The sequence below is a fragment of the Ptychodera flava genome, chromosome 1, assembly GCF_041260155.1.
Source record: "Ptychodera flava strain L36383 chromosome 1, AS_Pfla_20210202, whole genome shotgun sequence".
Classification (NCBI taxonomy): Eukaryota; Metazoa; Hemichordata; class Enteropneusta; family Ptychoderidae; genus Ptychodera; species Ptychodera flava.
The window spans coordinates 40,236,473-40,262,373 of record NC_091928.1 but is presented as its reverse complement, the minus strand read 5'-3'; the positions used below and the strand labels follow the sequence as shown (position 1 = coordinate 40,262,373).

The 25,901-nt window shown below is 37.2% G+C and overlaps 2 protein-coding genes across 3 annotated transcripts in view; both read right to left on the bottom strand.

Annotated features, from left to right (window-relative positions):
* The window catches only part of LOC139137121 (ankyrin repeat and BTB/POZ domain-containing protein 2-like), an 81,711-nt gene that overhangs the window by 12,863 nt on the left and 42,947 nt on the right, over positions 1-25,901 (bottom strand). For both annotated transcript variants that reach the window (XM_070705092.1, XM_070705084.1), the window contains exons 2-3: positions 23,627-24,575; positions 1,719-1,912 (exon numbers count right to left, since the gene is read on the bottom strand). The gene's annotated coding sequence lies outside the window, so the exon portion shown is untranslated. The remainder of the gene's footprint in view (positions 1-1,718; positions 1,913-23,626; positions 24,576-25,901) is intronic.
* LOC139144852 (ankyrin repeat and BTB/POZ domain-containing protein 2-like) lies at positions 1,776-24,461 on the bottom strand. Its single transcript, XM_070715658.1, has 2 exons — positions 23,627-24,461; positions 1,776-1,912 (listed from the first exon to the last, which is right to left on the bottom strand). Exons 1-2 carry the CDS (start codon positions 24,459-24,461, stop codon positions 1,776-1,778), a joined length of 972 nt encoding a protein of 323 aa, XP_070571759.1.

Sequence of the window (25,901 nt, the reverse complement as noted above, 5' to 3'; positions counted from 1 at the left end):
TTACACTGCATTGTGTTTAAGGTGTCTGGTAACCTAGATGTGCTCTATACATCTCCAATGTTCACCAAGGTTTAACGTTTAAAAGTTACCAGTCATCTGGATTTGGCCATATTCCAAAATTTGGTCAATTGGCGTCTGAAAGTATGGTAGTTGTGATCAAAGTTCAACACGTGTTGAAAGACATTGCTCCGATATTATGAAAGGCAAAGATATTTCTCATGTTGATGATTATTTGTGAGGTGACATTTCTTGGATGAATAAATTGCAAAATCTCAGAGGGCAACAGAGATCAAATGGGAACATTACTTGTAATATCGACATTTTGTAAAGCCACCGATACATTCCTAGAGATGTAGATTGCAATGCTGGTTATCAATACAGCTGTGAAGACTGTCACCTTGAATCAGCTGAAATGAACTCCAGAGGTCCATAAGCAACATAATTAATCTCTAACTTAAACATCTCATGAGTGCAAAACTCATTACTCTAATTGCTGTGGTCAATTTGTGTGTAACTTAAAAAATTAATTTCATCTGTGAGTAATTACATTATCAGTACATTAATAATATTTATTTTGAAAGCTGGATGCTATATGGTTTCTCTCCACTCCAAGAACTTATTTATGGTTGAAGGATGAATTTGTGTATATTTTCTTTGGTGATAAAATGAAAAGCTAATGTATGAAAACACGACAATACACTAAATATAGCGACTGTAATCTATATCAGATGCTTAAAGTATATCCTGCTTTTGAAAAACTTGTGTAATCCATGGAATGAAGGGAACAGTGTCCTGGTTTTAATTTACTCATATAAAGCTATCCTCTGATTGGTCAAAAATGATCACATGATTTGAAAGATGTCAATGGGGCATTCTTTTCCAAGGTATTTCCTCCAACTTAGTCCAAATATGTCAAGTGTCCATCTCTGAAGTCTTGTAAGTGGTACATTAAAATGAATAAACACATTATCACTGACTAGTGTTGTTTGTTTTTTCTATCTTGGTGAATTACTTCTAATGTTATGTTTTAGAAGTTGAGTACCCTTAGTTTCCAAATGGATTTTAAAAGGGTCATTGACACAGCCCGTACTGCCATGAAGATCACTGACTTGTGTTGGAGCACTTCTGCGACAATTTATACGCTTGAAACCAAATATGTAGTGTGCATGAACAATAACTGTACTGGTAGTCCATACACAAATGTATGGGCTGTATCACTTATATCTTCGGCTCTCTCCATGTGCATTGAAGTGATGGACCAAGAATTTCTGTTCTTGACAAACATGATTGTCCGTCAGTTCATCTGCTGACAGCATCAAAAGACTTGTGTTTTTCACTTTGTCACGTCTAATCCACACAGACCATGGTGTCATATCTACCTTGCACGAACCATGGCGTTAGTACTAACCATGCACCTAAACTGTGAACCATGAACTCACTGGTCACAAAACAACTTCACTGAGTTCACCCTATGTGTGATTAGCAAGGCCAATAATAGTGCATTCATGGTACCTGTGTAAGTTCTGTTTATCCGGTGAAACCAAGTTGCCATGGTAACTACTGTATGCAAGAATAAAAGTATCTTTTCAGCCTTTAAACTTTCTACTGACTAAATCAGTAGCCATGACTCACAATGTCCTGAATACCTCGCTCAGCAATTTCACTTGCACAATACATGTGCCTACGTCTTTCTGCCATCATTATCTGAAATCACTCACCCAGTTCGGCAATACTGCCAACGCAGGTCGCCAGAAGGTTCTGTTCCAGGTGTTTGGTTACCTCCAGGCTGCCATTTGTCTTGATTTCACATTTTCTTCCAATCCTTTGCTGGCGTTGCTATAGTCACTACCACTACTGCTGCTCCGTGCCGATGAATTGTTACTAAGCGGACTGGACGACAAAGTTAGTAAACCTGAAAATGAAGCATACAAAATATACACTTAATATTTACTCCAATTTTTTTCTTTCATTTATTATTTTATTTGGCAAGACTGAAGAAACTGTGAATACATCAAACACGTTTCATATCAACACAATCTTAGGGGGTCCAGTTGCTTGACAAATCTGTGGAAGGACTCCCTAAGAAAACCTATGTTTTTGCAATGAAGATTGGACCAAAACATCTATTTTGTATACCATTTATATATTTATTGTTTACTTACTTATTTTTGCAATTTGTGATTGGCAGATGTAACTCTCAAAGTTATTTACATGTACTGTACATACATTAGTAGGAGGGAAATACACCCTTGGTTGTTACAAAACTAAGTAAACCACAGCCAAGACCAGTCTCAGTCAATTTCAGTTTAGAAATTCTTAAAACAAGTCTCTTGGTCCAAACAACACCACAGATGTATTCCATTGCACATATATCGATTCTACAAAATATAGCCTGTTGAGTCATCATGAGTTTCCACTAAACCAAACATCCAAGCAGCACTTACAGAGAAGTGGTGCAAAGTTGACAGACGACAACAGATGATGGACACATGTGATGGATTACACCTCCTGATGAAAATGCTGCATTCTAGTTTTGCTGGGACTCATTTATATGCATGGTTGAGGAGGGCATGATCACCACAACATGTTTGATAACTGCAATACCAATAACTTTGATGTGATATTTGCAAGTCACTTCATTCAAACTGCTTTCCATCTGATGGGGCTAAAATTGAGCATCTGAGGAAGCTCTGCAGCATGCAGCCTGGTGAGCCATCAAACGGTAGACTGAGAGTGTATCATGTACATGTAATTATAGAAATCACAACATGTACAATTTTTATCACAAATTTGATGAAGAAACAGGTAATTGTTTATTGTATGAGGACAAATTGCTGGCTTTTATCAGTGGAGTCTTGCAAGCAGCTAGAGAAACTCAATATTCTTAATCTCACGAAGGGTCAGTAATCTTGTACCGACACACGCCACACCAGACACGCTTTAAGGTTAGCGGTGGTTAATTCAAATTGCCTCTGTCTGTTTCTGAGAACGAAATCCTGGCGCCTTTCAGTGTACTATAGCATGTAATGAAAATAAACAGGAAAACTGGAAGATTAATTTAGAAAACCTTGGAGACAATTTCAGTGAGCTGAATGATGGATAGTTAAGGAGGAAATATGGCCTGTTAAAAACCTTGATATGAAACAGCTACGAAAACGGCAAAGTTGTCTGTTTCTCAGGGTATGGTTCATGTCGGAACAGCAAATTTAAAAATATAGCCGTCGCTGACATGTGAATACCAGCTACTATAGTGCGGAACATTCTATTTGCAGTTTGTAACAACAAATTACATAAAGAGCTGACATTTTTCCACACTTTTTGCATTTTCAACATTCAAAGAAATCCTTCCCTGCTTTTCTCTGAAGCAAATCTACATTCTGTGTGTGGACCATTGATCGTGACGTGAAAGCACGCCACTTGCAAACTGTAGCACTTGAAATGGACACAGTGCCAGCAACGACGGCGGCAGACATTGGCTAACCTCATAATGCTCTCATATTGCACAGAAATACTGGTCATGAGACAAAAATATTGGTGTGTTTATAATATTGGTTGCGTTTGTGTTTGTCGTTGACATGTAACACCAGAACACGCAAAATAAATCTCTTTCCTGTAACAGTATCTGACTAAAAATTGGGTCATCCCTTACTCGAAGACTCCCCCACTTAACTACTTCAGCTGACATGCAGTAGTAGTCTTGTAAGGTTTTCTGTGATTGGTTGGTATCTTTATATTTCTCTGTTGGACCAATCTGTGAGGGTGTAAAACAGATGCACAAATTAAGCTAACCAATCAGATTTCCTCTGAGTCACTGCAGGTTACCACTTCAAATATCAAATTTTTATGAAAGTTGAGAATATCTTTGCTGACCTCAAAAATGTTCCTTCAACTTTGTAAATCAGCCGTGTGACTGTGGCAATCGTTGCAACTACTGCTTTTCTGTTTCTGACAAAAAAGCTGTAAAATTTAAGTCTAATTGGATCATATTGATCAGGACATCGGAAGCCTTTTGTTTCAACAAAGCACATATTTGAAATCTACTGGAACTGCAATCAAATGAACACATTAGTAACACTAGCTCTTTGAAGTGCTTACATGCCGACCTTCCTTGCTTTGTCACTGCGGGCTTCTTAACTTACTTCACTATAGAGTTGAAAACTTTGTAACGGCCACAAGCCGACAAAAGAAAGTCAATATTGTTTTCACCTGCAAGGCCCACGAGAGAGAGGGAGTGGGCGACCGTGTTTAATGTGACAAATAAACATCAAAAGTAAGTCAGTAAGCTTACATGTATACAGCTAAAAACAAAAAAGTTCAGACTACGAGTGTCGGTACTGTGTTCTTTGTTTGATTATTGCTGTTACTGCTTCTGTGTTGTCTCAGCAGAATTTCACATCTTACGTACCGACTTCTACGTAAACTAGAAACTTAATTTGCTAGGGCTGTTGTATGTTTTTCTGCTGCAGACTCAAATAAAGAACTTGAAAGGCACATAAAGATTAATGATTTCAAAATGACACGCTGAGGCAGTGAAAAAAGTGATACTGAAAAGCATTCCACAAACTGAACAAATCTGAATTAGGTCATCCCTATTTGCATATAGAACATAAAAGCAATTTTAGAAAAGATTTTAACTGGAAATACAGCCATGATCAATTCATATGAAAAGCACAAATGATATGAAATGTAATATTGTCATAGCGGGTCAACTGTAATAAAGCCAACTGTATGATGTTTAAACTTTATATTTCAGAAGTAAAGATCAAATCAACTATTGCCATAATGCATACAGGGTGTCTTCTAACTAAAGCGCTTAATCTTAAAAATATTAACATTGTCTTTCACAAAATCATTTAATCTGAACAGATCTGTCACTTTCTTTTCGGTTTTGCAAATCTGCGCTGAAATATCTATCAATGAAACAGTGGCCATGCAACAGGTGGCAAAATAATGACTGCTACCAATTTCAGTGTCAATATTCTAAAATTGTTAAAATATAATGATTTCCCAAAATGTAGTAGGAATGGTGACTCATATATACGGTAATAAATTCAAGAAAATGCTAAAACATGTTAGGTGACTCAGAGTATAGCACAAACAGGCCAAAACCTAGATTAGAAAATCTGGTTAAAACATTAAAAGGTTGTTGAAAGTGATCTTTTACAATCACGCTTCAAGGTTTTCAAAACATTTCACAAATTGACTCATACAACCTGGATCTTTAGATGCAGCTTTTGTACAAGTACTGTACTGACTACAACCACCATGGAATAGGCCAAGTTGATGTCAAGCCATTGTAATAAGCTTTCTTTGTCAAAAGTTTATATAAACTCTGAGTAAAGGTGAGCAACCTTCACGGTTAACTGGAGAGCTATAAGACCAAGGGTGGTTGACCCTTGCCATGGGAAACCTAATCATAATCCCGCTGCAGCTTTTCTGTCATCCACACGGGATTAAACATCGTAGCCGTGGTTTCATTTAAAGACGGCTGCCGCCATTGTAATGGTACAAATGCTGTCAACAATATTTAATGATACGTGTGTCGCCGGAAAGACGATGTTGACAGAGAAAAGATTATGCACTCATGTTATTGACTACCACTGAAAAAGAACAAATTTTTGAACCTCACTTTAGAATGTATTTTTGTTAGATATTCTGTACATAAATGATAAGTTTGGAAGTGACAAATGTGAAATGAAATTTTCAAGGATTAAGATCTTGATAACATGTTGTGATGTCTTATTTTATTCTGTTGTTTCCACTGGCAGAAGTTTTCATCTCATAAAGATTATTTTTTTAAACCACAAACGGTGACACAAACGACTTTATTGCGAAGAACTAAAATGAGAGGTTTGGGAATAAACAGAGTTGTAAATGTCACAGCGAAACTCATAAAGCACCATCCTATCTCCTCTGACTCACACAATTTTTATTGCATTGTATGGTTCTCTGTTTTTGTTCCTTTGCAACTGTTGTTTGCTGAAGTTATTGATAGGACAAATGTTTTGAAACGCTTTAAGTCACCAATAACTCTTCATGCCATTGCGTCCTAGCTGTGCTGGCATTTCTGACAAGAAAATACACTCTGCCCAATTTCATCAATTTTTCATTACTTGACTGTTTTGTCAAAAAACATTTACTTTTTGCCACAAAGGGAACTAAAATGGAAGTTTCAGTTGCTTTGAATAAGCAAACTACTTCCATCGACAGGTGAAGTTTGGAAAAGATTAGGTTCCCAGCTTCAAAGTAATCGGTGTTTAATCACTGTGGTCCATTGTGCATTGTGTGTTCACCTTCCAACATATCACGGACATTCCTAGACAGCACTGGGGTTTAATTTGCTCAAGCCAATACACTAACTGAAATGAACCCATGCTTTTGAGGTCAACGTACAACATCTAACTTCTCCAGCTGAACAAACCCCTGAAGAGAAATGGCCTGAGAAATGGCAGCCTTCGGATGAGAAAGGGGGTCATTATTGGCTGAAGAGAAACAACAAACAAACAAACAAACCCCACCACAAAGGAAAAGAACACTTGGAGACTGGAAGGAACAAAGCCACTCATTGATAAACGATGTCAACAACACTGACCAGGCTACAATATTACAGCGTTTCTCCACTCTCATAAAAGCTGACAATCGGCATGCACAGAAAGGCGTCATGTTTTTGCTGTCTGCTCCATTCACCAAGTTGTTGTCTGATAATAGTCCGTGATATACACCTGAAAACGCTCTGTGGAAAGCTTTAATGATCTCTTTGTACTTCTTTCAGACGTAATTGTACTACTTCACCTCCATTGAAAGAGAGTTTGAACCATAAAGACTGGTGATATTGTTAGACCCTAAATTTAAATAGCACTTGCGTTAAACACTAAACCAGTTGCTCTCTGTATTATGAATGGCAGCACTGTTTTTAAAACTTTTTTATGAGGCTATGTGTCAGCAATTATGGATATTTACAGTTTTAGGCAATCATAATGCCATGATATGCATGTGAGATTATAACACACATTTATTTTTAAGATAAATTGTACATTTATAAAGTAGTCTCCAGATGCTGATATCTTCATACTAAAAGAACAGCGAGTTGTACACTTTTAACTGACTTAATAATATTTACTGTACAGTAGCCCACGCTATGCACACTTTGTTACAAAACTTTCAAAACAACTGAATCAAGTTTAATAAACACAGTCCTCTGTGGCTAGGTCTGTTTCCTGGTTACAATGAAATGAAATGCCCAGAGCCCAGCAGCAAAATATTCCATTATTTGTAAACTGGGTTAGATCGTAATGACATGTCATTGAGAAATGGCTAACATTGCGTTTTGTTTCGAATACCGACCATGTTGGCAACACGATGTGTCTGTTGAATTTAACCAAGATGGTGGGAGATATTTCTGTATTAAAACACTAAATCATGGTTCTGTTGAATTTAACTAAGTTGGTGGGTCAGATATTTCTGTATTAAAACACTAAATCATGGTTGATATAAATGTAAGGGCTAATTTATCATTTTCAGATACCAACACTACTGTGTCGGTGAAACTTTAGGAACAGTTTACATTCACGTTTTGTTGATATACTGTAAAAACTATAATTAGTCTGGGTATACCGTTGAAACAACATCAAAAGTTTGAATTAAAAATAGCTGTGTGGACCAATTCAAGTTTTGGCAACCTACAGATTGAACTTTGTAACCAATTCTATCCAGTTTTCCTATCATCAAATCATAGACTTTTAAGGTCTATCATCAAATCAGGGATTTCATCCTCTAGTAAAATTGAACAAGAACTTGATTTGATATGATATGATGTGGAAGGGTGATTTGTGTCAGTGATTTATTGTAGTATGCATATACATGTATTAGGTCTACCATCTAAGCTGTGTTTTTCCTGCTCATACACACTGGGACGAACACTCTTTGGAAACCAAGGTCCATAGGTATTACACTATAAGGTTGATACAGTCATAGCTGCATGTATATACATCAATTGTTAATATCCACTGACAGTAGTATACTCAAAGTTGTCCCTTGTGAATCGACAGAGGAGCACAGAGTTCCAATTTTGATAGCAATTCTGTCTTTACATAAACTGTCTGATCTGTACATTGGCCGGGGAATAACATACGCACACAACAAAAATGGTAACAAACAAATCAATGAAAGAAATGTTCAATTCACAGTATTGTCAGTTTTTTTGTTTTTTGTCTTTTAAAAGATAGATTTAACACAATACGGTACATTAAAGAGACCAGTCTGTAACACTGCTCATTGACACCCTAAGATTTTTATTGTAGTAGTCTGAGTGTCAGGCCAATTCTCATGCAACTTACATCAATGACTAAACATGACTATTGGATGTACTTGTGCTGGTAGATTTATTACATCAGTTCAATTATCTCTTGAAAAAAGAAAAACTAACAAATAGAATAATTAAATCACCTGTCCATTCTACAGGTATACATAATAAATACAGTGGGTTTAAACTTCTGTAGTACATGGTACACTATAATTTCTCAGTGTTGCTGTTTTGCAAATACTGGTCTGCAGCATTGAGTATATTTTGTCCCATCAAAACATTAAAAGAGCAAGTTTCTTTTGTACTTTTAAAATGGTATATGTAGACATTCTTTTCTTAAAGATGTCATCACATTTACAGAACACTGAATAATTTATGTTAAACGATCTCCTTTCTCAATTTTTGTCACAATAAACGACAAAGTGCATATTTACAAACAATGAGCTAGGACTAAATTGTACCTTAGGTAAGTTATTCAATAAAATTTCAAACATTTTTGGTTCAATACTGCGGCAGCAATTGGTTTGTTGAGGATTTGAAAATAAATACTGCTCCCAGTGCATTTGAACAGAACTGAAATTCAATTTAATCGATCTGACAACCCTGGGAAAGATGTCGAAAATCAAATCCGGCCAATTGTAAAAATGAAAAACAGTGGAAAGACAACAAAGCAAAATCAATAGATCTACTTACATTACAAGGCCAGTAGAATATTGAAATAATCGTGTTAAAGAAAGCCGCATCCTATTAAACTTACTCTGACAGGCACGTTTTGCTTCCACTGTTAGCGATTGTAACTTTTCATAGCTTTGAGTCACAGGGAGAATTCAACAGTTTATTGACAATTTGATCCAGTTTCGATTCACCTTTAGTTCCTTCTTTTCAGTAGTGGCAATTCTGAAAAAGTATGGACGCTTTCAGACAGTATTTAAGTTAATTGACAAACAATGAATAAAATCGAACCAAATGGTTGTTTATGTCTGTATATTTTAAGATTTAACCCTGATTATAAGAAATTTTGGTAAAATCTTCAGTTTTTCTGTAGCAAAGTAATAAAATTCTGCAAAAATAAATGGGTGTGAAAGGGTTGTATAATATATGGATGGTAGAACCTGGTAGCTTTTTTGTTTGTGAACGCGGTGTGAAATATTTTTCAGGTGAAATGATAGAATGTGGTTTTGGTCAAACTGGTGCAGTACTTTCACTGAGTTTGACCTGAAAGTTTGCAATAGTGTATGCGTACTTTTACACTTTGAAGCAAAAGGTGAGAAGGTTAAAAGCAGACCCATCATTCACCTAACACTGTATCCATCAGCACTGTCTGCATTGCAATGTAGTCCCTGCATCCATCAACACATTGCCCACATTACAGTCTTTAAGCCCGAACCAATAATGGTCACTCTGTCGTCCAACAACCGGATTAGAATGTTGAACACAACGCCACAATGCAGTTTGTTGTGCTCTACCAAAAGGTTAAATCAACAAAAGCAAGTCAGGCTGCTCAGACAGATCCTGCAGATCTGAAATCTCAGACTACCATTTTCTTTCAGTGGCTCAGATCTCTAGCGTTACCAGCAATACCCGCATATCTGTATCAGCAGATACTGGAACAATACTCTGTGTGTACAATACTGTGAGTGTGTGCAGATTAGGAATTACATGTATATAGCATGACCAAAACATTTTACATGTCCACTGAATGTACTACAACAGTTTGACCACAAACTAAATTTTGAAATACTATTAAACCCTGGATGGACACAACTTTAAATTTTTCCAGATCAATTCATGATATCAGTTCATTATTCATATCACTGTATACATGTACAGTGGTTTGCAATGTAATGAATTTCAAACGCTGCTGGGTAAACATTTCTACATGGTATAAAAGTTACTAAACTACATGTATACACGGGATATATTGGATGTACCTAGTTTGTAATCACCTTATTAATTAATTAATAAATTAGTCAATTAAAATGTACTAATGAACAACAAACACTTGTTTTAAAGATTGTCTAAGAATATTCTACAGGTATTTTTCTTTCAGTGTCTTTTCACTGAAACTAATTTACAGAAATTCCTGTGATATTGTCATTTGTAGTGGTACAGTACTGTAGGACTGGTGGCCCCTCTGGTAGTTTCCTCGGTTTATTTGTTTGTTGTTCATTTACTTGTTGTGCATATCAAAGAGACTGAGTTACTAGGGTCAGCGTTACCATGGTGACAGGGTGTTTGGTTTCACTGATGTGAACCTGAAGTGAGGTGAAGGCCTGACTTGCTAATGAAGGCCACCCATGGAGAAACAAAATTTGTATTTCAATCAAATCAAATTATTCGGCCAGCTGGAAACACAATCATGGCCTTCAGATGTACCCAAACATTTTATTGGATAAGAGAGAGATTTTGAATCATACAATTTGCAAATGAATATTATCCAGAATGATTAAATCATTTTCTAAAACATGATAAATTTAAATTTGTAAATTGTTATTGATTTCAGCAAGGGATGGAAAAAGTTTTGATTAAAATTTACTTGACAGCTGATTAATTAGAATACTGTTTGGTTTTTTGAACATACAGGTTGCGCTTAGCTATAGAAAGTCTCTGATCATCAACATCACTGGACGAAAACAAAGGCAATCAGAACCATGCAAGAAGTGTTTACAAATCTACCTGTAATTTTTCACAAGGAATAAACAGTAACCTGAAACCCCCTATAAGTGTAATGGACTCTCCTACAGCTGGTAAACTTGTTCGGTGTAAACTTTCAGGTAGAGTGACTGCTGCCTTGAAACTTATTAGCCTGTATAACTGGACAGGTCGTGTACTTACAAATTCCACCACAGCGTGTTTAAATTCACGAGGTTAATGGCAAGCAAGACCCTGACTGCAATTACCCTAACACGGCTAACGCTACTTTGAGACTTTAATATTCCAGGGTGGGATGGGAGTCTGGGCTTTCTGGTGCAGGAATTCTAGCCAACAAAACAGTTAATTTTGTAATGTGTATTTGTTTGGATTGTCACATGGCCATGGACAAGGGACTAACAGCCTGTTGCTAGACACAGGGATAATATTACACGCGGCCAGACATGAAGTCTGCGTCTGCCTCCAAGCTGACAACTGTGTTTACACGCAGAATCACAAATACGATTTACTTTCACTGAAATCAGCTGAGAGTGAGAAACTAAACTCTAGCGTGGGTAGAATTGAGTTTTAGACCGGTCCAACTTCTGATGAATGGATATACCTACAGGTCACACATCATTCTGACCTTACCATCTTTTGCAAACCATGGCAACATATGACTTAAAATATACATGCGTGCTGACGTAATTCAACTGAGTATCTCGTGTATACTTGCAACCTCGTCATGTCAATGATACTTTCCAAAACAGAAATTAAGGTTTTAAAGTCTTGTGGGACAAGGAAAACATAAGTACCCTCAAAACAAACTCCGGGATTTACAGCACTTAATCACCACTGAGTTCCTTTCCAAGGTACTTAGAGAACTTAGTTCATTTTTCTTGGAAGGTTACATAAATAAATCCATTTCATTGTCCACCATGATCTGTCAGACAAATTTCTGAGAGTATTAAAGACATCAGGGTTGTCTAGGACCATAGGGAGTTGAGTTAAGGACACGGCCTTCATTTCCAGGTAGACCACACAGTGATTCTATGCTACAGTGGAGACACAATGTAACAAAGGCATACTGTAAGGCCATACAATATAAAGCCGGAATTAAGCTGCAACATTTGTCTGGAATTTCTCTGTTTATGTATGAAGTTTTTCTCTGTTCTGCGTTCTATTGTCTGCATACCATACATCCACCGACAATCTTTCCAATGAGTGTACACTTGTATTATACTCATATACAGCATCAGTCAGTTCTGAATTTTCATTATTTATCTCAAAATTTCATTAACTTACAATCTATGCTCATTCCTGTATTTAACATACACATTAATATACTTACGGAATCTTATGAGCTTTTCAAGTATATTGAAATGAAAAGTTGATGTGTTTATGTCTGTCTTTCAGTCTGAAGACAAGAATATCTCATGCATTGTCTAAGTGTTTGTGAATAGATTATAAGCTTCTTTGTGATTACTCCTCATATATCATAGCTTTGATTGATAAAATCCAATCTGCAGCACTGACATTGGTAAAATTTAGACAGTATTTCTCTTTCATCCTCACAATCTAGTCCCATGATACGAACATTTTATATTTGCTCATCAATGGGAAGAAGAGTTTTCCAGTTTAGAATTGGAATACCCAGTGTACTTGACTTAGTGTATCAGACTCCCTGGTAACTGTATGTCCGTTTCATATACGGACATAGTCGTAACTCTATGTCCGTTTCATATACGGACATAGAGTTACGACGCATCAAACTTATACCTACAAGCCGATAAACACTGTGACTAGCAAACTCTATCACGCATCAGGCGACTTGGAAGGACAATTCTCTGGATTGTCAAAACAGAGCGACTGCAAATTGCTATGGTTACTTAGTGAGGAGTGGCTTGACTGTTGGCAGAATGAAATTTTTTTTGCAAAGAATATCTTCTGTTGTCGCCGTCAATGAAAACATTATAAGTAGCAGACTATTGGTACCAAAATAGTCATGACCGTGTCTCTCAAAGTGTTTGTAAAAAGCAAGGTATTTCCGCACAGGATTAAAACATCAATCATTCTATGGAAAACAGCGTAATGTTTGGTTCTGGTACTTAAGACATCTTGTAACACTGATCAAAGAATCCACGCTACGCTTTCCACGCTGTTTTGAGTGAAGCCTTTGAAACCAGAAACCAGAGACTATACTTGAAAGTTACTTTCCCATAAAAATGTTACTTGTCTTCCATGTCAAAGGTCATGGGTATAATCTATGATGGCTCTGACGTTTTGACAACAAATTCAAGTTGTCGGGTGGTCCTTCTGATGAAGAGAATTTCCTTTTATTCTCAATTTTGAAGATGCGCTCTTCATAATCTTTTTGTGGGAAATACTGTGTTTCAATGCAACAAATGATTGATCAAAAAAAAAAAAGACATTTTGGACAACATACTGCATTTGCTGCTTTTTACGAAACCGTCAATAATTTGATCAAACATCAAGGGATATGTTAAACTCTGCCTCAAAGTCAAAAACACATGCACAGCAGCCGCTGTTGTATAATCTGTTGTAACACTATATATACGGTACAGCTTAAATTTCATGAAAACTTAAAGCCGTCAGTGACGTCAAAATCAAATCTGCTTCACACAAGAATGGCAGATGCAGTACGTGATATTGACACGGATCAAACATGACATTTTCAAAGTTCCTCTCAGACTAAGTCCGTATCTGTGACTCGATAAACTGGATCACAGTGAAATTAAAGCTGATAAATATTCGTGTCAACACACTGCAATTACTGACGTAATTACTGATTCTATTTCAAACTTGGACTTGATGTTCAGAGGTCCCTCTTATCTACACAGGCTATAAATACCAAAGAATCTATTTATCTTCTACCAAACCACAAATACTATATCCTTTCCTTATCTATTGAAACAAATCACAGATAAATTACAGATGTCATGTGTTTGCTGTCACGTTTTAGAGGTCATCTCAGATCTGTGCGGAAAGTTGACTGGCAATTTTTTTTAAAGTTTAGATTAAATTGTCCTGAAATTCCCCCCAAAAGATGTACAGTCAATCAACACAGTGAAACCATGGAAACCGGAGTTTTATTCTTCCACTGTGCATCAATGCACAGTTCAAGGTATTTATGTGTGATGTCAATGTTCCCATGGCAACAAGTTACTGTGACAACCACCATAAGATGCAGTCTTTGCTCACTAAAAGTTCAATTTTACTCAAAATAGAAACCTATATACTGATACAGTACAACAAAGTATAATTTTTCATCTCACAACAAATTATTTCTCATTGAATGATTGCTCAATCTAGCACAAAGTTAATATGGTTCAAGTTAATAGCATTGGCAAAAAGAAATTAAAATTGGATTTGAAAATAAATATTGGTTTTAAAACTACAACAGCTGTGTACATCATCTGTGCTGTACCAGACATGCTGTCATTGTACAGAACTGATCCTTTGCTGTCTGTACCAGACATTGCTGTCAATGTTCATTGCACTGATCCTGTGTGTTGACACAGGTTTAATCATTGCCATATTTGCTCCAACAACACACTCCAAATATTCCGCATACTTGGTGACATGAACCAAATACAACATATTCTGAGTATCCACTGTCTAGGTACATCAAAGATTGCAATCTGTCTACATGGAAGGACTCCGGATGATTTGGTTGCCCGGTTAGATGAATTGTGTGTGAAATATCTGTTTGCTGTTTAGTCACTGATGCATCACCAAAGATCCGCCAAGCAGGTTTACAAATTATGCCTGCTTTATATTGCTCTTGGTATTTAACACCTTTTCATCCTAATTTCAAAATTCTTTCAATACATCACCCGGCAGACTGTCCTTTTCTGTCCGCAACCTAACAGTCCTTTTTTTGTCATTTTATTCAGTCTTTGTTATTCCATGAAACTATGTCACAGTTTGGTTACAAATTACACTGTTAAATGGCCGACACCAAAATCATTTATCCAATCAAAAACAACAAGTGATGCGATACCCACTTCGAACAATAGACAATTCTGTGCGCTGCTGTTTGCACTTTCATTATCTTGACAAACATTGTTGACAAATGGAAAGACCAAAGAAAATTTCACATCTTCACATTAGTGCAACAGAAAATTTCTGATTTGTCAATTTGTAGCAGAGCACAAGCCAGAAAGAGCATCTGTATTGCAGATCAAAGTGAGTTGATTTAACCAAAGTTGTTGTGTTGGTTTTATGGTTGCAGTGTTCTAGTTCTTATTTCAACATGGACAATGGATCTGTACAAACACACCTGTTTTAACTCATTGTGTTGTCCCACCATTGTTCTCGTTTTTTTTCATTGGGACTGCACGGTGACCCAGAGCCTGATAAACTCACTGATTTCAATCAAACTCCCTAAACAAGAAATGTTGTCTTATTTCTGTTTACTTGATCTGCCAGACCAGGGCATTTATTTTAAGTTTTGATGACATTGCTGGTTAGCCCAAACAGTTGCTTGCTTCAGTAAATCTTTTCCATTTCAATTTTAAAACCAAATATAGTTTCACACACTTCACATATCAAATATCAGAAGGAAGTTTTGAAAACTCCTGACATTTTCTACTGAGAGTGTAAACATTTTTATGAAAGAAAAGTGAAAATACTCGATAAGAACATCAGTACAAAGTGAGTGGATTTTGCAAAATATTCATTCTGGGACTTAAAAGTTGAGAAATATTATATTGTGAGATTCTTGAAAACTACAGTAGGATCGAAATCATCTTCTCAACATGTCATAGATTGTCGTTTTTTTTTATAATACTGTAAAGACACAATCAAATAATAACAATCATTGAAAAATGACAATTTCATATTGATTACCAGTATTTATACAGGTTTCTAATTCCTTGTCAAAAACTGAAGCTTAAAAAACAAAATAAGACAAGCATTAATCATAGGGTAGCTTAAAACACAGTCTGTGCTTAAAACTTCAGTTGGTCAGATAAAAGCCTTAAAAGGGTGTCACACATCACCCTGTGAAGTCACCCACTCTGGTTATGCACAAAAATGATGATCAAATTTTATTTCTAACCAGGGAAGTCAAATATAAAATTCATGATACGCTGCACTCACGTCCCATGAAACTGTCAGGAGGCACGACCTGGGCATACAACGCCACCTTTTAGTACAACTCTAATAAAACCTATGACTCCAGTAAGCTCTGATAACATTCTTCAAATGAATACACTCTATTGATAAGTTGCACCCTCCGTAACAGCAACTTATTTGACCTTTGACCCATACTGTCATGATTTGTATGGCAGTAAAAGCCGACTTTGTCAGTTTTAACTGAGTCAACTGACAGTTACACTCCATAACATGTCCTCTAACATCCTGCTATACCTATCACCGGCCGGAAGTCGTACAATAATTCTTCTCGAAAACTAAATGCAGCATGAAAAAAAGCCAGCTTTCTGCCATTACATTATCCCATTAACTAAAGTCTGCCAAATATATCTTAAGAGGTTTCACTCTTTTGTCTACCTTCTGGTCGTCACTTGTGAAATTTGTAGCTTGCTTGGTTTGATTACAAAACCACATGGGGATTAGTAGTGTATTTAGCAAGCTCAATTTAGTTTTCTCATAAAACCTTTGAATCGCTAGACTTGTCGTCATACGCCGTTGTTCTCAACAGGGCATTTATGAAGACTCTAATTCATTTACATGGGAATATATTTGAAACGTTCTCAGATGGCAAACAATGGACCTATACGAATAGCAAAGACCAATTCCCAAATACTTGGGACCTGAAATTCTGAAGTGTGAAACTGGCAAAAGACTGTAGAAGTTGGAAGTGCATGTGCAAGGCTGGTTTTCACACATGCGTCTCCACTGGGTTTGGTTAAAATAGACTAAACCATACACTGCACATTTTCTGGAAGTTGCATTTTGAGGGCTTCAAAAACGGCTCTGAATTTTGCATCATGGGAAAAGGTGTGAATTTTGGGCACACAGTCCATGTAGCCGACAATGAGATGCAAATGATATGCGGTCAAGGTCTCCTCAACTAACTTTCAGCTGGTTCTTCACTTTCTACTATTTTTATAGTATTTTTTACAAAGGCACAGACTTATTCTACCTGCAACTTAAAACTGATAGTGATTTTGTAGCTCATTCTTTACTATTTTTCATAGTTTTTGGTAGCCGGTAACAGACACTTCGTGTTCGTGTCGGCTACATGGACGATCTGCCCAATTTTGTTTCTTCGACCTTGTTATGGTAGGAAGGAACATATGGAGAAAGTTTGAATGACGTCTTTGACTTTGAATTCTAAATATGTGTGGTGTCAACTAATACCTAGGGAGGCACATTCTGAGTTTGGATTGGTGTGAACGTAGTACGCATACATGTAGTCTTGGGATGTTTGTATGGTCCTGGTGCACCAGATGTGATCAGGAAACAGTGAGTTTCAGACAGGCAGAGGTCAAGATTGAGAAGAAGAGGTCAAGGAGATTGGCTGCTTATATTATGGTGTGTTTAGGATTCATGGCAGTGACTTTGATAAGAGATATGGAAACAGTAGACTAAATGTCTGGCCGTCTGAGTGGAACTGATGTGGTTGGGTGGCATTCTGGGATTGATGCAGGTGTTCTGGTGTTCACAACAACCATGGATTCCACAGTAACAGCGCTATGAGGAACATGATAAAGGGCAGAGACGAGAGATAAAGGGCAGAGACAACATAAATTTTCACACTCTGATTTGAATTAAAAGTTTACAAATTACAAAACTGGCGCTTGTGGTTCACTATTTCACCCAGTCTGAAGGTTTACATTTTGAGGTTATTTTGGTTTACATAATTTGTTAATGCGGTTGCATAGTTTGACCTACTTGTTTTTCCTTTCCTCATAGTTGCAATGTAGGATTTTTCATGAAACTTCATATGCACATATCATGATTCAGTTATGTAATCAAAATATCCTTTGATATCAAGAGTGTCCAGTGTGATGTGTGGGGATGGGATATTTGTGGGGATGGGATATTCGAAAAGGCATTGATTCTTTTTAAGAAAAAAAAGTTTTACGCCCACACATCATAATCACTACGATGGTTTGGCCTGATGCCATACTTTCCATTGGTGAGTATGGACCTGAGCACATAGATATGGGGTGAGTAGGTTGATAGAGCTTGACTGTTCATAGAATCAGGAAAATTACAAGGCTATGATCAAACAGTGGGTGTATTAGTTTGATTATTAAAGCACCATGCACAACAGAAATGTGTTGCTGAATAAACTTGTCAACCGAGTCACAACAAATATATCATTCCAATGACTGTTATTAAGTAGGTGCAACGATCTTGGAAGTGTGAAAAGTCTCAATATTTATTACTTTATTTCCTGTTGATCTGGTGACTCTGTGGGAAACGTGTAGTGGACTTCAATAATAGAAGACCTTCCTAACTACACTGGACTGTATGCTTATTGGACAGCCAGCAAGTGAATTATAATCTCTGTGGAGGTTTCTGGACTACAAGTCTGGTGCTCATTCCAAATTGAAAGATCACTACTGCGGATTTCAAATGTCACAAATGTCATGGAGCTTCAGAAATTAGACTGATATAAAAAGTTTTAGGGGAATATAAAATTGATAAAATACACTTCTCCAAGTAGAGTTGAGTACTTATAATAAGCCTTTTAGACCATTGCCTCAAAACCCTCTTGTAATCAGTTTATTGTCTGTACACAATTCCCCAACAGAATATTCCACTGACTCACTGTTTGTAATTACCAAAATGTTCTTGTTAAGAAAAATCATAAATAAATGCAGAAAAATAAAATATTTGAGATTGTAGAAAAAAACTGATTGGAGAGACAAAACCTTTTTGACATGGAGAAAATCGGGCGATCTTTGTGGAGGAAACAGTCTGTCTGGGCCTGTTTTGAAAAGTCTTATTTGTAACAAAAGATTCTACTGCAGACTTTAAGGCGTATGACTTTCTTAACAGACATCTCGCTCGCTATTTTGGGTCCCATTATGTCAAATTGTTTCACTGAATAAACACCGGGACCTCCCTGGGAGGACACTTTTTTGCTGTTTTTACCGGTTGCGTCTTAATCTGATTTAATCACGACACGCCTGATATATTAGGATAAATGGCTTCATTGCGATAATTGCAGCCGAGCTAGGAAACAAGCGATTCGGCCATCACGGCAAACAAAATCTGCAACCTGGAGCTATTCTGATGACACAATGACATTCCGACAACCATAATTGATTTTTCCCCTTCAGATATTCTTCATTAAATGTCTAATTAGTGAGGACTTTTATGCCCCAGGCACACGGCAACTACAATTGTACCACGGGGCTTGAAAACTTTTCAGCTGATCAAAAGGATTTTTTCGTAATTAAAAAGTAATAGAAATTTCTGATTCTACAATAACAATACTCTGAAATGATTTGTGTGGAATTATAGACTAACAAAAACATCCCCTACAGAAGGTTTTTTTTTCTCCGACTCTGATTGCGATAACAATTGAATCATTAGAAGCAGTTTATTCTAAAACGCACACAGCGGTCATTATTGAAAACTAGTTGACACAAGAGAGTTGACAAAACTTACAAACTGCACATGCCTTTTTGGAAATTTTCTTATCACATATTTCTCACATTTATCATAATTTTGATAAATACTGATAAATTCATGTAAATTACAGTATTGATAGCATAAATGAAATAGACAGTACATGTGGCTGTAAGTTTTGACTCATATTTCATTGTTATTTGCTTGTTGAAGAAAAGTCATTTTTTTCCTCCAAAGGGTGTTAAAATACCAAGTATTCACCTTGACAACACAATGCGTTGTGTAAACTGCTATTTTGACCTAGAATCAGTTGTCACTGTACATTAGATATTTCTGATGTACAGGCTGCACACAGTGTATGATGACAGCTTGACGATGATCAGGCGTGTGACATGATTTACGGAGTAGATCACGAAAGCATTTCACAGACAGAACAAAAATACAGGAAAGTATACCAGAAGTTACAGCTAATTGAGCTTTAACCCTTTGAGCGCCAAAGTCCATTTTTTGTCAACTTTATAAAATACACCACAGCCAAATTTTTTCTGATTTTTGCCAAAATTTTGGTAAAAAAACTGTAGCCGATGAAATGTGATATCCATTTGGTCCAAAATTATGAGAAAAATTACAGAAAAGTTCACAAAAATTGGTAAAATATTGCATTAAAAATTTGGTGGGAAAAATTACAGCAGTCATGGGTTAACTATAATTTTGAATTGATGACACCTGCCATGTTGAATGGAATGTGACACACATCAATGGAGGACAGGAACTGCACAAGTATTGATGGCAGTAAGTATGGATTGAATACTTCATTGAAGTGCTGGGATTTGCTGTGTGTTGTCACAACCAAGCATCTGAACACTCTAGATCTCCTGGCATTTGAACATCTCCGGACACTGCGAGAATGTTTCAGAAAACATTACACACAATGCAATATGGTGACCAGACGTTGCCAAAGTTAAGAGAGCTCTTCAAAGCAAACAAAGATATCGTTACAAAATGAAGGGATCTGTTAAAACATAACTACATGATTTGGGAGGACTGATCAGTAACAAAGTCAATGTCTAGAAATAATTTAGAAAAATCACAAATATTTACTTCACACCCTTTAAAAGTAAATTCTAAAGTCAATTTTTTTCTTTCTATAGTAAAGCAAAACGGTCTTTATTTGGACATTAGTGAAAATTTTTCAAACCAAGTGTTCAGTCAACCTGATTTCAATACTAGCAACAAAGTTGAAGTCTACTCATCAAGAACAAAGGATTCCGTGGGCGTTACAAAGGAACCGATTGCTACATTAACAGATTGCGGTTAAAACTTTAAAGTAGTAATTTAAGTTGCCTTTGAAGAATAAGATGTGAAACCCTGGATATCGGTGTCTATTTTCTGGTGGAAAAGCAGTTACTTGTTTACGATGCGTTACGAGGCGTGGGTGGCATGGGAGACCGAGTATATAGCTTAGTAAATTCTAAATGCCCCTTTGAGGATGGTCCATCTTTTACAAAGATAATGATCACTTCCAACCACACAATGATATTTTGTTGCCGTTGTCTGGCCTAAGTACTATAATGTGATATTAACCTGTTTCTAGTAAGGTGCGTAGGTTGACAAGATGCATGTAGTTGTGTTCCTATAGCAACATGTACGCAAGGCATTGGTTCACATATTTTACCCAGAAGGCAATTCAGTGATTGAGTGTCTGAAGTCTGCTGCTATGACAGACAGATGTTCTGATTCTGATCTAGAAAGAATATGTCTGAAATATTAAAGGCAATAAGAAGACATGTGAAAATTTTCAACGTTGTAATTAAGTATTGGTTATCTTTGGTTTACTTAGTTTGATCAAAAAACATTTTTTTACAATTATAAACTCAGCATGACAACAAACTTTTAAGATTTCTCAATGTCTGTATTATAACTCTTGGTATAAATTACTGTAAGGAATTTCTTCATTAAGTGTTCTTCAGTTAGTTTCATACCATTACATGTAATATGTAAAATATTTTTGAGGAACAGAAGACACTCCTTAGCCATTGGCACACTGACAAAATTTGCTGCTTTCTGCACTTGAACTGGTCTGCTAAATTACATTTTGGATGAGACTATAATGACAATTGATTTCAGTATTATGTGTCTCTTGCAAAATGCAAGGCAAACTTGTTTGTTGCATTTTTGCAACAGTGTAGCAATTTTGTAGAGTATTTGTACTCCAATAATGGCTGTACTCAAACAGTGGCTGTTACCCTTCTTTCTTTTCCCAAAACCTGGACAGTATGGAAAGGACCAACCCAGAAGATGCTTTGAGAAAACAGTTGAAGAAGGCAGAGACATGATGAAAAGAGTACTCAGTTCATATTTACCTTGCCCTTAGCATGTTACAACACTTTGCTTGAGTCCTAACATTGTTTTTCACTCATAGTAATACGTATCAAAGATATTTCTTCAAAGGTGTGATTGGAATTCTACATTTCTATTTGCAGCCTAGGTTTCAAAGTTATCTATGATTTGTTTGTTTTTTGCTGAACCTGATTCAAATAAATTGTCCACAGTTTTCTGTCAGAAGTTCTGATTTTGCATTGAATTAAATGAAATATCTAAAGTGACCCGCTTTTGTGGCTTATGCAGTAGATATTGATCGTAACAATACTTTTACGGTCAGCCCCGATAATTAATGTACAGTATCTATACAAGGACAAAATTCATGTTGTTTGATCTGTGTGGTAATCTCCTCAGCGATACAATGTGGAGTTTGATGCTTGGATGAAGATTACGGTGCATGCTAGGGGTTATGTCAGCAAGGCAGTCTAAGAGAAAAAATCCAAACACTAATGAAAGTCGCAGCCTGAATGGGAAGCCCAACACATCTGTATTGACACGTTTTGCCAGGATTTGACGCTTAAACAACTTGGACGGTTTCCAACAAGTCATTATAGTCGGGAACATGAAGGTGAGGCAGAGATTAATGTGCCAGGCTGGGTAAAGTCAGTCCTAGCGTGTGTTCCTAGTTTGCCTTTTCTCCGTTTAACCCTGGGGTTAACATCTCAGTGATGGTAGGAGTCCCCTGATCCACAGTGTGCCAGACTGTCTCTCAGGAGCATGTGTGTGGTTTTTACGCGCAGTAAAACAAACAGACTTAGCGCTGTAGTCTGCATTCCTGTTAAGTCTTCAGTCGGGACGAGAATTATAAACCTTGCTGTGAACCGCATGGCAGTGTTTTATTCCAGGTCATATCAACACTTTCAAGACTGAAATGACCGAGATTTCAGGGCTTGATCTCATCCTTAATAACAGCCCTCTGTGATAAATTTAAGCTGTGGACAGCACGTATACTGTCTACATTTCATCAATACAACAAACATTGATTTTTTAGGATGGATGAGTCTCTCTCTCCTTTCTATATCATGTCAGTTTGGTTTGACATCAAGTGTGCCTCTACTTCTGAACACATTTGAAGAACACTTTATCGATTTGTTTCCATGACAACCAAATCCTAGTGTATATATACATGGCTGCTATTTCATGTTTTGCACAAATAATTCTCAGCTATTCACTGACTGCTGTTCTTGACATGGCTTGTAGTACTGTACGTTTAACTATAATTCATTGACCCTTTGAGTGCTGTAATTTTTCCCACCAAATTTTCAGTGCAACTTTTACCAATTTTTATGAGTTTTTCTCTATTTTTTTTTGATAATTTTGGATCAAATGGACATCACATTTCATTGGCTACAGTTTTTCACAAAAATGTTGGCAAAAATCGGAAAAAAAATTGACTGGGGCACATTTTATAAAGGTGACTTTGGCGCTCAAAGGGTCAATAGCTGAGCTCTACAATGACTTTTGTACATTGATTGCAATTTACTCTAATACAACCACCAAAACCCACTTTTATCTGCTTTGTCAAGTACACCTTGGAATAATTGAGACTTGTGACTTGGCTGTCATTGTACAATGTACTCAGCAATGTGAGATAAAAAGAACCCGGCTCCCTTGACTACAAGGCCAGAGATTAATGCCCGATCCACATGACTGCATTCGCATAAATGGATTACTAACTTCATCAACAGAGAAGAACAAAAGGAATCGGTCACAATAGGTAATGATGATCAAACTTACCGTTGGCGCTACGTCCACATATCAGATGTTCGCATGTTTGTAAAATTCCCCATAAATCAGAGTTATTGGAAACTCCAAACTCAAACAGTTCCAGTGACAGTTCTCCGTCCACCTCATCAAAGTTTCCGTGGAAGGCGTGGAAGAATATCTCTTCAGCGAGACTCTCCATGCACGCCGCCAGGTACACGGCTGCGTGATCGTCCACGCGTGATGCGACGTGCGTGTCCACCAGCCAGCGGTGGAAGCGTCCGACGGGAAATATTAGTCCTGCCCGTGCTTTCTTACTGATGCGGAATTGATCCACTCGCATCTGGAAGATGGACAAAGCCTTGACGGAGGCTGCTAGGCACCTCTCGGCTAGAGTACATGACAAAATGAGTTTTATAGCTGTGTGTATTTCATGCTTGCTACATTTTCCATAGGTACCGCACAGACGCTGTGCCTCCCTGGCGATCCGAACCAACGGTCTTTGCAATAAATATGAAATCCTTTGCACAATAGCGTAGGGCACTTGTTGGGCAATTTGCCTGGCTCTTATTCCACTGTGAAGCACCCTCTGTATGTGTGATTCATGCCAAGGCGTTTTCTCTAGCTCGACTAACTTGTAATATTTGTCAATAAATTCCATATCGTCCGGAATACTTGTGTTCAGGGTATCAAAGCTTCCATGCCGGGTGCGTTCCCACTCCAGTACTGGAAGGTGTGGAGAGTTTTCCCTGGTCGATTTGCTGGAGTAATGACTGTTAAAGCTGGCACCACTACTGGCGCCGGAATGGGAGTTAGAATCCATGGCCAGAGTTTCAAACGCTCCTGTTAAACTGTGGAAGCCTGACATATCTGAAAGGAATGCTGGCCTCTTCAAATTTCACTCTCCCAACTCAGCCTCCTCTTGAGTTTCGCCTGTCAGATTCTCATCCGTATTTTCCGGTTGCTAGGAGACAGCACATCTCTGTAATTGAGAAACAAGACAAAATAAACAGAACGTAAATAAAATCGTTTCATCTGAAAGCAAGCGCTGGAGCAATGTGGATACCAGTAACAGGAGAACAGTGTCTTCTTTTGAGACGTGTTTGTTGAACAGCACTGACAATGTTTAAAGTAGGTTGTTTTACATCCTTGCAATGACTTTTTCACATAAATTGCATTACCGATGAAAACACCAGACGGTGTCTGCATGTGCACCTTTACGGTGATAAAGGCTGGAGGGTGCGATTGAAATGAGAAGACCAGACGATTGTCTGAGGACTCGGTAATTCAGTTTTCTGGTGTGTACCCGACTGTCCCATCTCAACTGTTCTTTTCACCGACTCAAATCCAGCGCCTTAAGGGGGAGATAAACCGACACAATACGTCTCATGGCAGCCGCCTCTCTTTTTCCCTTCCCACTCCAAACTTCAAACCCAATCCTATGCCTTGCAACATTTTATACAAAACTTTACAAAAAACTAAATATTACGGAACGGAAGAGGAAACCTGATCACTATAAAATAACCAGTGTATACGCTGATGTAGAAATGTTCCAAACAGTTTAGTTTGGATTGTATCGGATATCATAATAGTCTCCCTCCTCAAGACAGACTGCCGGATGAACTACTCCATGAAATTTGAAAATATAACACCACATGTCATGTATCTTCTTCATAAGTAACAGGGTTGAGTACCGTACTTGGGAGTTGATACTAAAAGAGGATAATTCGAGATGATGTATTTCTTGACTTCTAAAAGCTGATACCAGCATTTCATGGCAAACCCAATTAAATCCGAGACTTCATGGGTTAATATAATGTCTGTTTTAGCCATTAAAAACTGTCTGCACACTTGCTTGGCATTGAGCATGCTCATAAATCCAGGAGAAATGGTTGATGATAGGGTTGGAGGTCATGTATGGATAAATAACTGTTCTATATTTGTTTTGAAAGGTATTGGAAAACTAAAAGCATTCGCTAAAAGTCTTGAGAAGGTCTGGTTATTCAAGAGAGAGAGAGACACCGAAATATTTTAGGAATATGTTTAAAAGGTTTTTAATATTTGGCAGCATGCCAGTTAATGTTCATGCTCACTTCTTGTCAATCTCAATGCTTCTTAACCGACCAATCAGAGGGCAGTAATGTCTTCATGGTTCAAGTCTCAGGGATCTATATTCCACAACTTCAGAAAAATTATAACATGGAAATTTCTCTGACATGATTGAGTTTCTCGGTAGCTGTCGGAAATGCACTTTGGATTCACCTGTATAAATGAGTTCACCTTGATTGACAGACAAACCACTGCATCA